The 12,433-nt window shown below is 36.5% G+C and overlaps 1 protein-coding gene and 1 long non-coding RNA gene across 2 annotated transcripts; one reads left to right on the forward strand and one right to left on the reverse strand.

Moving 5' to 3' along the window:
- Nucleotides 1-3,965: 3,965 nt before the first annotated feature.
- On the forward strand, nucleotides 3,966-5,105 carry LOC136068355 (aspartic proteinase CDR1-like). The gene is made up of 2 exons (XM_065775405.1): nucleotides 3,966-4,298; nucleotides 4,545-5,105. Exons 1-2 carry the CDS (start codon nucleotides 3,966-3,968, stop codon nucleotides 5,103-5,105), a joined length of 894 nt encoding a protein of 297 aa, XP_065631477.1.
- Nucleotides 5,106-11,111: 6,006 nt separating this feature from the next.
- Nucleotides 11,112-11,718, reverse strand: LOC136068348 (uncharacterized). The gene is made up of 2 exons (XR_010629710.1): nucleotides 11,355-11,718; nucleotides 11,112-11,234 (listed from the first exon to the last, which is right to left on the reverse strand). It is a non-coding gene; the product is annotated as an uncharacterized LOC136068348 (long non-coding RNA).
- Between the last annotated feature and the right edge of the window lie 715 nt (nucleotides 11,719-12,433).

Consider the following 12,433-nt stretch of genomic DNA (forward strand, 5'->3'; position numbering starts at 1 on the left):
TTTTGTCTCCCTTTAACAATATCATTAATTTTTTTATGAGTAATGTTATATTCAAAAACTTTTTTATAACATTTTTACAAATTATTTTGGTTGCAAATTCTTATTTTTAAATTTCTAGCTCAGCTTTTTAATGGGTATTTCGTGGGACATTTGTTCTAAACTTTTTCCAAACCCCTATTTTCATGTTTTTACATCAAAACCCAACTAAATTCAAGTGTTTTTCATTTCATTAACATCTCTAAGGTAATATGTAACTCTTTTCATTGATTTTGATCTTTAGATTATGTTTTTAGGGGTTTTCTGTTCATAGTTGGATATTTCTCAATGGGGGTTGGAAAACTTATTTTTTGTCAATATTTTTTATTGAGTTTTGCTTTAAATGATGATTTGCTTTGGATGTTGGCCCCTTGTGGCAAAAATAACATGTATTTAGGCAAGATTTTCATATGTTCATGCATTGTTTAACATAGATGTGTAGTGTGTGCACTCTAAGTGTTCGATAAAATGCCCAAATGATATTTTCTCACTGTTTTGGACTTTGATGAGTACCAATTTTTGGGGATTACCATGATTATGCATGTTTATCATGTATTGATTATTGGTTTTGTGTTTTACATACTTTGCCCTGTGAGTGCTTACTCATGCATTAGTCATACATCTCACATGCACACTAGATACACCTTGTTGCACACACTCTAACACTTGACACGTTTTGCATTCACTCATGCTAGTTAAGTCTTTTTAGACCTTTTAGCACGTATAACATGTTCTTGTGTCTATGTCTTGCCTTGGTCTATATCATGTTCCATTATACTTAGCATGTCATGTTTACTCTATGCTTTGTAGCATCTTTATGATATTTTTGTCTTTTGTTTGAACTTCATTTTCTTATTCATCTTGCACTCCTCATGTATCATCTTTTACCCTTTTTCATATCTTCTTTTCTTTCCCTCCTTCCTCTTGATCCATTTGTCTATTTGTGACAAAAAGGGGAGATTATACCATTGTGTATCATCATTTCTATATGACTCATGTGCACATTCTTAGGGGGAGAAATTCTACCTCGTGCACATTCATAGGGGGAGAAAGCCATAGGGGAGATGCATATACTAAAGGGGAGAAGACATCTTTTTTTAGAAAACTTTGTTTTGTTTTGTTTTATATTTTGCTTGTTTTCTCATTGTTTATGGTGCTTTGAGTTATGTTTAGTATCTATACTTTGTTACTCTCATCGCATCATGCTTATGTGTTGGACATGCATTTATCCTTATGCCATTGTGCTTTATTGATTGCATGTTCGGATGATCATTTGCTTTGCTATATGATCATTGTAGTCATTTCCATATGACTATTTTGAGTTTGATCAAGTTGCTCATATGTTTTACATCATGTTTACTTGATCGCAATTTACTTGTTACATTATACTTGTCATTTTATTACTTGCTTTACCTTGAGGGTTTAATGCGTTTTATGCAAGTGTTTTAGGTTACAGGTATACATGTTTCAAGTTCATCACAGCTTCTAGAATTAGGTGTGGGTGAGTTTTTCCATTGTTCCCTAACTCACATTTAAGTCTAGAGTCTGTTATAAGGTGTTTTGTCACGGAATAGCCAAAGGGGGAGATTATAAAGTTGTGATTTACAACTATGTTTTATGTTGGCTTTATTCCATAACAAAAAGTGTTGTAATTGATTTTTATTCATTGTATTTTGTGGGATTTTATTGTATTGGGTTTAGTATTAAATTGGTGAAAACTTAAGCTTAATTGAAGATCAAGTGGATTTCAAGAGAAGCTCACGAGAAGCTAACCCGCTAAGTAGCCACATGAGAAGCACATAACTGGAAGCTGAAGAGTCATGTCAGGCTGTCAGTTATGTGAGTGTCTCGCGGGTAAGGCCTTCCCGCGAGATACTTGAGAAACATTCTGCCTAAAAGATTTTTAAATGTGACTTTTTTACCCTTCAACCATACTATATATACTCTCGTTACCCACAAAAATTATGAGGAAACCATTCAGAGAGAAAAACTCTAGATAGGTTTTCTAGAACACACATTGTCATACCTTGAGAGAAGATTTTTACTTAAACACAACCCACACATTTTCATAGAGTAGAGAGTGTTTTAGAACTTGGGAAGTTTTGGGGATTTGCCAATAAAAGCCGGTAAGGCTTGGCAAATGCAATCGGACGTATTGCGAGATCCGGATAACTAGAGAAGACAAGGCTTCATTAAGTCAATTGGTAGCAGGAGCTTAGAGGGCTCAATTACATTGGGTAGACTAGACTTGAAGGGTTTTTTGTTATTCATGTACTCCAATTTTATTCTCTAGTGGATCGATTACCACTTGGAGGGTAGCGGAGAGATTTTTTGCCGAATTCTTCGGTTTTCTCTTCGATATCGCGTCTTTGTGTTATCTATTTTTAAATCCTTCTTCCCTACTCTTTTAACTTTCATTTTATTTTTGATATTTGATGAATATGGCTTATAGTAGTTTATTGTTTGTTCGCTCACATTTACTCTATTCCACACTTAGTTTAAGTTAAAGTAAAATTAACCGAGCCGTAGTTTTTAATTTGGGGGTCTAAACAGGTCTTGTGTTTTCACACAAATTCGAGCTTTCATTATTGGTTTGCATATGGGCACACCACTCACTTCATTTTTTTTACTTCCTAGTAATCACTTATTATGTCAATAATTTATAAAAAACTTGTAACTCTAACATTTTCCTCATTTTAGTGACCATAAAAAAATTTAAAGATCTAAAATCTAAAACAAAATATACAAGACCCAAAAAAAATAGCTCAACAACAAAAATTACTTGTAAAACTTTTTTTTTTTTTTTTTTTTTTTCTCAATTAAATAATTTTATCCCAAATAAATACCCCTGTCCTTTAAAAAATTCAAAAAAAAAATTGTTCTTACCCATAAAAAAAGAAAGAAATCTCAGCAGCTAAGTAGCAGAATCAAAGGTTCAAACTACCACTCACTGGCAATAGTAAAATTGCTCCCCTAACTCAAAGTTCTGGCTCTATATCTATAAGAGAGAGAGAGAGAGAGAGAGAGAGAGAGAGAGTGTGTGTGTGTGTGTGTGTTGCTTTACTTAGATTTGGTGGCTAGAGCCTGAAGTGGTGTCGTGTTGCCTACCTCTATTGGGTCTTATTGCTTTGCCTCACGTGTCATGCCTTACAACCTTATTTGGTTAACCTTCCTTATAAGTAGCAAGTGCCTTTGCTTAGTATCTTTTTTTTTTTTTGACGGAATCGTTTTGGGAATTTACTGTGTAAGATCAATTAGGTTTTGGTTGAATTTTTAAAGGGCTTGGTCTAATTGGTTGAATGATTGAGCTAAATTTTCTTGAGCTTTTCTCTTTGTGATTTTATGGTTGGGTCAATCTTTTTTGGGCTATTCATTGGTTTTTTAAAGGCATTTTGCTTTCTTTTTTTTTTTTTCTTTTTTTTTTAAAGATTGTCAATGATGTTGTTAGGGGGCCAAGTGTAATTTTATTGCAAAGCCAAATAAAAAAATAATTCCTATTTTTTTGTTTGGAAAAAAAAAAAAAAGGGGCATATTTGCCATGCATAAGCGAGGGGCCTAGCTAACCAAATTTATTCTTAAATAAGGTTTTTTTGTTTGAAAAAATTAAATAAGGATTGGTGACCTATTCTTCAATGAAACAAGACATTTGTTATGATATGTTAGTATTATTGCATTAATTACAATCTCTGTTTTAAATATTGTTAAAAGAAACAAATTTTGGTGCTTACTAAAATTTCCAGTTTTTAGTAGTACATTCGATGCCATTCACGGATGGAGAATTCTCTTCTTTCTGTTTTTTTTCCCCTTCTGTTAGGTCAAATTAATGGTGCAATCAAGTAATCATTAGGCCTAACATGGAAAGTTGGGTTTAATCGAGAATATAAAAGTATTTAGTATATAACCAGTACAATTTCATTTCTCTAAATTCAATGGCGAGCAGTGTCAAATTTCATCCATACTTCCTTCTCTCATATTATCTTATAGGCCTTTTGGTTACAGCTCATAATGTCCCCCAAGCACAATTAATACCATACTACGGTCAGCATCTCATGAAGGCCTCAATTGGCACTCCACCAGTAGACATCTACAGTGCTATCGATACAGCTAGTGACCTTGTGTGGACAAAATGTGTACCTTGTGATGTCTGCTTTAGTCGTATTCATCCCAAGTTCGATCCTAAAAGGTCCTGCACAAGTGTCACTTATTGGACGAAGTCCATTGTTCTCCTCAAAATAGTTGCAATTACGTCTATGGATATACAAGTGGTTTAACCAAAGGTGTTTTGGCCAAAGAAAAAGCCACCATCACTTCTACCTCCGGGCAAGCGGTTTCCTTTGACATTGCTTTTGGATGTGCGCACAACAATACCGTCCATTACAATGACCACACAACGGGAATCATTGGGTTAGGATTAGGGCCTTTGTCCTTTCCTTCACAAATTGGTAGCAAGAGGTTTTCTTATTGTTTGTTGCCATATGGTACTGAATATACTGATCCTAGTATTACAGATAAGTTTTGACAATGGCAGTGAAGTTGTGGGTGATGGTGTGGTTTCAACACCATTTGTAGCTGTGGGAAATCAATATTATGTGACACTAGAAGGAATTAGTGTTGGAGACACATATGTGCCCTTCAACTCTTCAGGTAAGGTTTCTAAGGGCAACATTTGTATTGATTTAGGATCACCACCATTGACTTTGCCACCAGATTTTTATAATCGCTTAGAGGTGGAAGTGAAGAAGCAAATTCCAATTGATCCCATTAAAAATGAAACTCTAACAGGGACACGGCTTTGCTATAGAACTGAAACTACTAATGAAAATGGACCAAAATTGACTGTCCATTTTGAAGGTGCTGATGTGGAGTTAAAGCCTATACTAACTTTCAATCGACCGGTTCATGCATATGATATTTACTGCTTTGCAATTACTAATACTGCAAATACTGCACTGGCAGATTTGGGTGACCAAGGATTATATGGCAACTATGTTCAAGCAAATTTGTTGATTGGGTTTGACTTGGAAACAAGGATGGTCTCCTTCAAGCCGACTGATTGCACTCAACTGTAGTGTTTGGCACTTTCTTGTAACATATACGATCAATGAAAGATATATACCTATTCATACTTTATATATATAGCTTAATTATCTTTTTTTTTTTAACAAAAAAAAGACATCTTTATTTTCATTACAATCTAATTACATTTCTAGATTAAAGAAATGTTTTTACTTTCTCTGTTTGTCTTCTACAACAACTTCGCTTTGTTTATTTATTTATTTTTTAGAAACTGGCAAGACTTTGTATTAATCAAGTGAAGAAGGAAACAAATTACAAGAAACAATTGATCTTAAACAGAAACATCGGAAAGAAAACTATCCAACCAAATAACAATATCTACTATTTCTTTAGCTTTGCAAAATAGGAGATGAGCCGTGGTCTTACCCTTTCTACAGACAAGAGAAAGTAGGTACCGCTAGAAAGATTCGTCTTAAACTTGAGAATCTTGATTAAGATTTCCAAAAGGAGCTAGAAAATCTTAATTATTCTAGAGAGCTGTCATCACTCTTGTCTAGAGACGGAACTATGACTTAGGGTTCAGAGCGACAAAATGTTAAAAATTAAAGGAGACTATCATATATTTAATAAGTAAAACTATTTTTTTAGTAATAAATCGTTTTTTCTTTTTATTTGAGATAGTAAAAATTTAAAATAAAAATAATATCTCCACCCCAAAAAAGGAAAAAAGAAACGTGATCATAGAAGAAGAAAAAAAAAATTGTTTTGACTGGGAGAGAAATGGAACAAACTCAACAAAGGTCTATTAGTTTTATGGGGAAATTACAGTTAACCCATCTGTGGTTTGGCCCGTTTTAACAGTGCCCACCCGTGGTTTGAAATTTGTCACTTAACCCACCTGAGGTGACCTCCGTTAGACCCCCGTTACCCACCTCAGCCCTTTCCGTTTAAAAATCCCCTTTACTATATAAGCCAAAAATTAGAACCCAATTAGAACACAATTAGAACCCTAAGGACTGAGCTCTCTCCCTCTCCCTACCTTCGAACCCTCAAAAATCCCATTAGCCTTAATCCCTTTCCTTCTGTACTCCGATTGCCAAAGTGAAATCCCTCCCCAAACACTTGCAGGCAAGGAGGAGTGCTGAAGTTTGAGTTTTCCTCTGTATCAGGTATGAAATTACTTTCTAGGGTTTGCCATTGTTGTGTTTATTCTTTTTCAATGTGTAACGATTGATGAAATTAGTGGTTTACCATTATTCTTCTCCAATGTTTATTCAAATTAAAGTTTTTTTGTCATAAAATTAGTGGTTTACCATTGTTGGGTTTACCATTGGTGTGTTTGTTCTTTTATAGTTGACATTGATGACTGTGGTCCCTAAGAATATTTTGGTTAGATGCATCTTTAGGTTGTTTGTGGTCCCATGGAGACAAATTGTTTAGTTAGTTGTGTTTCTTGTCTCTGACCCCACGTTACTTGGTGTTTGGTGTGCAACTGAAATTATTTTGCTTTTGTGTGTTGTCTCTATGCATGTGTTGGTTATGTATTTAATTACTGTTGTTTGTACATGTGTTTTAAACCCTGCAAATGGCTGCTGAAATTCGTTTTGATTTTACTATTCACCATAGTGGGAATTTTGAGTGGAACCCTGGTTTAGAGTATGTAGGTGGTGAGGCATTTACAATGGCTAATGTTGATCCAGATCTACTAAATCATTTTGAGATACAAGACATTTGTACTGAGGCTAGGGGACCCATTAACAGTAGAATTTATTATTTAATACTTGGTGGTGACTTAGAGCAAGGGTTAAGGTTAAGGTTAATTACTTCAGATGAGGATGTGACATACATGTGTGAACTACATGCTGAATGGCCAACAAATGAAATCACACTTTATTTAGAACCTGAAGTTGAACCAATTGCTATTGAAAAACCTATAGCTGAACCAGATCAACCAATTGCAGTAGACTAGTCATGGGAAATGAATGATGAAGATGAAGACACTGATGATGATCCTGATTGTAAGGAGGTGACCAATACTGTTAGGGAGTCTGTGGTTGACCAAAATGATGTTAGTGAAGAACTTGTTGAGGGTTTAAGGGATGGCAGTGTTGGTGGAGCTGTGCATGTGGATGACTAAACAACCTATGGACAAACTGTTGGTAGTGAAGATGTTCATGTGGATGAACCTGATTGGCTAGAGGAAGGGTATGAAGGACCAGATTATCTTGATGACATATTTGGTGCTGAGAACAATGAGGTGCCCAATATGAGAGAGCATCAAAGAGATAGTGAAAATGTAAATAAGGGAGATGGTGTGAGAGAGCAAGTTACAGATGATGGGAAGAGACTAGAAGCTGCTGCCAGTGATAAAGCTGCTGCTAGTGATCAAGCTGGTGATAATAATGATTGGGCTGAAAAAGCCCTTGATGATGATGCTAGGAGCATAGACAGTTCAGAGGATGAGGATGAAAGGGTGACATATCTAGAGTTTAATGAGAACATTGGCATGAGTAACCCTCAGTTATGCAAGGGTATGAAGTTCCCAAATGTTAAGGTGTTTAGGGCTGCCTTGAGGGAATATGCAGTGAGAAAGTCTGTGGACATTAAGTTCAAGCTTAATGAGAAGACCAAAGTTTCTGTCCACTGCAAATATGACTGTGGTTGGAGGGTATACGCATCACAGATTGCAGGGGAGTTAACCTTCCAGATAAAGACCATGGTTCCAACTTGTACATGTGGGAGGACATTCAAGCATAGCCAGGTCACTTCTACATACGTGGCTAGGAAATACTTGGAGGATTTCAACAAAAACCCTGATTGGGCAGTTTCTGGTGTGAAGCATCGAGTCATGCAGGATGTAAATGTTGACTTGAGCATAAATCAGGTGTACAGAGCTAAGAAGAAAGCTAGAGAGTTCATACTAGGCGATGAGAGGTTGCAGTATGGGAAGCTTAGGGACTATGTAGAGATGATAAGAGTAACTGATGTGGGGAGTAAGGTGATCCTGCAAACTGAGATTACTGAGCCTAACACACAACCCAAGTTCAAGAGGATGTATATGAGATACAATGCACAAAAAGTTGGATTCTTGGGGGGGTGCAGGCCACTTGTAGGATTAGATGGTTGCCACTTGAAGGGCAAGTTTGGTGGACATATATTATCAACAACTGCAAGGGATGGGAATGACAATATTTTCCCTATTGCATTAGGTGTAGTTGAGCAAGAAAACAAGAAATTTTGGGTGTGGTTTTTACAAACATTTGCAGATGATATTGGGAGGCCAAATGAGCTAAATCTGGTGTTCATTTCAGATAGGCAAAAGGTAATACTTGTTTTGTTCATTTCTGCTTTATACTTGTTTGTTTTTATTCTTAGGCTGATGGTGTTCATTGTTGATTATATTTATCATAACCAAGGATTGATACCTGCCATGGAGATGTTGTTCCCAACAGTGGAACATAGATTTTGTGTGAAACATATTTACAACAACTTTAAGTTAACCTTCAAGGGTTTAGAGTTGAAGGTTGCATTATGGAGGTGTGCTGCAGCAACAACAGTGAGAGAGTTTGAAAAGAGAATGCAAGAGATGAAGAAATTGGACAGAGAAGCATGGGAGTATGTAGCAGATATCCAACCAACCCAATGGACCAAGTCACATTTCACTCCAAGGGCCATCTCTGATTGTTATGTGAACAATCTTAGTGAGTCATTTAATTCTATGATACTAGAAGCTAGGGATAAGCCTATCATTGCCATGCTAGAGTGGATTAGGGTTAGGTTGATGACTAGAATATACAGTAAGAGGACTAGGATTGAAAAATTCACTAGTAACCTTTGTCCAAACATAGTGCAGAAGCTTGAGTAGTTGAAAGTTGATTCTAAGCCATTTTCTGCTATTCCATCGTCTTGCTATATATATGAGGTTGATAATGAGTATGAGAGACATGTGGTTAACCTTAGCAGAAAGTGTTGTACTTGTAGAGTTTGGGATTTGACAGGAATCCCATGTAAACATGGTGTTGCAGCAATCTATAAGAACCTGGAGAGGCCTGAGGATTATGTGCATGCATGCTTTAGAAAGGATGCCTATATGGCTGCATATAAGGAGATGATTACCTCACTGCCTGGCCAAGATGAATGGGTTGAAACGAGCCAACCTACCCCTGTTGCTCCAATTGTGTACAAGCCTCCAGGCAGGCCACCAATGAAGAGGAAGAAAGATTCAAATGAGCCAAACAACCCATACAAAGTCTCTAGGTCATATAGACCTATAAAATGTGGGTTTTGTCATCAAGAGGGGCATAATTCAAGGAGGTGTAAGGCTGGAATAACTGGTGAGACACCATGGCAAAGGAGGCAGAGAATTGAGAGGCAAAAAAAATTTGTAAGTAAAGCAATAATGTGTTCACTATGACAATTATATTACAAGTTTATTTCTGATGCAAGGAAATTCTTTTTGTAGGGACAAAAGGGACAAGGAACAAGCAGCCAACCAGCTAACCAGGCAGGCAGGCAGGCAGGCAGCCAACCAGCCAGCCAGCCAGCCACCTAGGCAACCACCAAAGAGGTTTGCAAGGCAGCCAGCCAACTAGGCAACCAATGAGCAAGCAAGGCAGTCAACAAGATTAGCAAACAAGAAGGCCAAGGCCAACCAGTCAACCCAAGCAGCAGAGAACTAGACAACTAGTCAACCAACAAGTAGGGTAGCTAGCCATTCAAAAAGAAAGCCAACCACCCATCAAGCAAGTCAACCAATCAACCAGCCACAAAAGCAACCACTAAGGCAGCCAACGGGCAAACCCTACACACAGTCAGCCCAAACATCTGCTTCAGCTTCAAACAGACCACCAAGCAAAGTACCCACTGCTCAATGGTTCTTATGCAGCCAGCCCATCTCTTATACTCCTCAGGTATATACACAAACACAAACACAAACACTACCCTTTATACTTACATAATTAGATCTTGATATGGAGTTTCTATGTATTTTGCAGCCTCGAAGAGGGTTGGTACCACCAAGGGTCATTGGGAGAGGAGGTGGATTAAGAGCTGAGACATCTGGTGCAATGTTCTCAACAGGCAGGGGCAAAGGCAAGGACAAGGGCAAGGTCTTTGGGAAATGAAAATTGGAGATTGTGCAAGCAGGAACTTTACTTTACTTTTTTTTTTTGTTATTGTGGCAAGGACAAGGGCAATTGTTTAGTTGATAGTGGCATGTCACCACTTTTTTGTTTTTTTGTTATTGTGCATAACTTTATACTGTAAAGTTATTTTGTTCTTGTCTTAGTGGGGACAGAACAACCTATTGTGTAGATGAAATTTGGTAGTGTTTAGCCATTAATGTTTGGTGGAGTCCACTTGTTTTGAACAATGCTTATTATATAGTATGGAATGGTACTCTTGCTTAGATGAAACTTGGCAGTGTTATATATGTATGGCAGTATTATATATAGTGTTTAGCCATTAATATTTGGTAGTATTATATATGTATGGAATGGTCTTATTTTAAAACATAACTCTTTATGCTTCTTCAATTGATGTAAACAGAATCTTGTGGGGTGCATGTCCTTGCCTACCCAATTGATGTACAACATACACAATCTTTATAAAGAATAACAGATTGCATACCTTATTCAAATTACAATATCACATTACATAAAGAACACATTACATAATGCCAAATAAACAACAACATTACATAAAGAACAACATAAAGAACACATTGCATACTATATTCAAATAAACAACAACATTACATAGTGCCAAATACATGGAATGCACTTGTCAAAAGTGGTAATACCCAAAATTATACAATAACTACAACAACTTGCCTTCAAGGCAAACACAATGGATTTGTTCCAAATTCTCCCATCCTACCAGAAAACACATAAAAAATAACAAAAAACCCCCCATGACACAAGAAGTGCAAATTTGTACTTCTGTAACTTCTCTTTAGCTATCCTCTCTCTCAACCTAGCTTTTTCTTCCCTTCGCTTGGCTTTGTTTTCCCTCTCAATAGCTGCTGTTTCGCTATCACTAGCCTCATTTTCCTTTTCCTCTGCAACTCTTGCTTGATTCTTGTACATACTGAATCTTGCAAGGACAATGGGTGCAACTTCAGATCCACGCTTACAAGTTTTGCCATCCAACCACCTAAAGTATTTACAAGTAGGTTCCTCATCCTACAAACAAAATCAAATTAGGGTTATTCATAAAGCCAACAAAACCAGAAAACCAACAAAACCAAAAAATAAAAATAAAAATAAAAACGGAACAAAATATGAAACCCAACTATTACTCACCACATCATAGTAGCTGCACCCATAAAACCTTCTCCTAAAATTGTTCAAGGTCAGAGTAGTGCGTAGCCGACAATGGTCAGCAGAGCATGAATGGTGACTGGAACCGGAGTAATAGCTTGAAGAAGACATGTTCAGATTTCACTTTGGCAATCGGAGTACAGAGGGAAAGAGATTTTTGAGGGTTCGAAGGTAGGGAGAGGGAGAGAGCTCAGTCCTTAGGGTTCTAATTGTGTTCTAATTGGGTTCTAATTTTTGGCTTATATAGTAAAGGGGATTTTTAAACGGAAAGGGCTGAGGTGGGTAACGGGGGTCTAACGGAGGTCACCTTAGGTGGGTTAAGTGACAAATTTCAAATCATGGGTGGGCACTGTTAAAACGGGCCAAACCACAGGTAGGTTAACTATAATTTCCCCTAGTTTTATTAAAAAAAAAACTAACGTGAACATTTTAGAAACGACTCTTTTTTTTGGGATAGTTTGACAAAATTTGCATTAATTGCAATCTTGACGAGTGCAATATGCACAATTCAAAATTTGACAGATAAAATAAAGGGAAAATTACACTTTACCTATCTGTGGTTTGCCTGAAAAATAATTTGCTTACCTGTGGTTTAAAAATTGACACTTTACCGACATGAGGTTAGCTTTGTTTGTCTCCAGTGACCCACCTTTGTTAAAAATAAGTGTAAATTTGTAATTTTGTTACTCTTTTATGTCTCTCTCCTCTCAACATAAAAAACTAAAAAAAAAAAAATTAAAGGAAAAGAAGATCTAAAAGCTAGGTTTTGTAAAAATTAAAACCTAACTTTTAAATTTTATTTTCATGTATCAACTTCTAGATCTATTTTAACACTTTGTACCATAAAATGTTACTATTGGGTTCCCCTCATAACTTTCATCACACTTGCAACGGTACCCAGGCCAGTTTTTTGAATCCTCACAATGGCTATTCTCTCTGCATACTTTGTTCTAAGCAACTTCACAGTTCCCGCAACCAATAGCCCAATCAAGAACCATCAGATGGGAAATATTTTTTTGTAGACTTGTAAGATAATCTGAGGAGAAATTAAACTAGTCTTT

The sequence above is a fragment of the Quercus suber genome, unplaced genomic scaffold (genome assembly GCF_002906115.3).
Source record: "Quercus suber isolate HL8 unplaced genomic scaffold, Cork oak 2.0 scaffold_111, whole genome shotgun sequence".
Classification (NCBI taxonomy): domain Eukaryota; kingdom Viridiplantae; phylum Streptophyta; class Magnoliopsida; order Fagales; family Fagaceae; genus Quercus; species Quercus suber.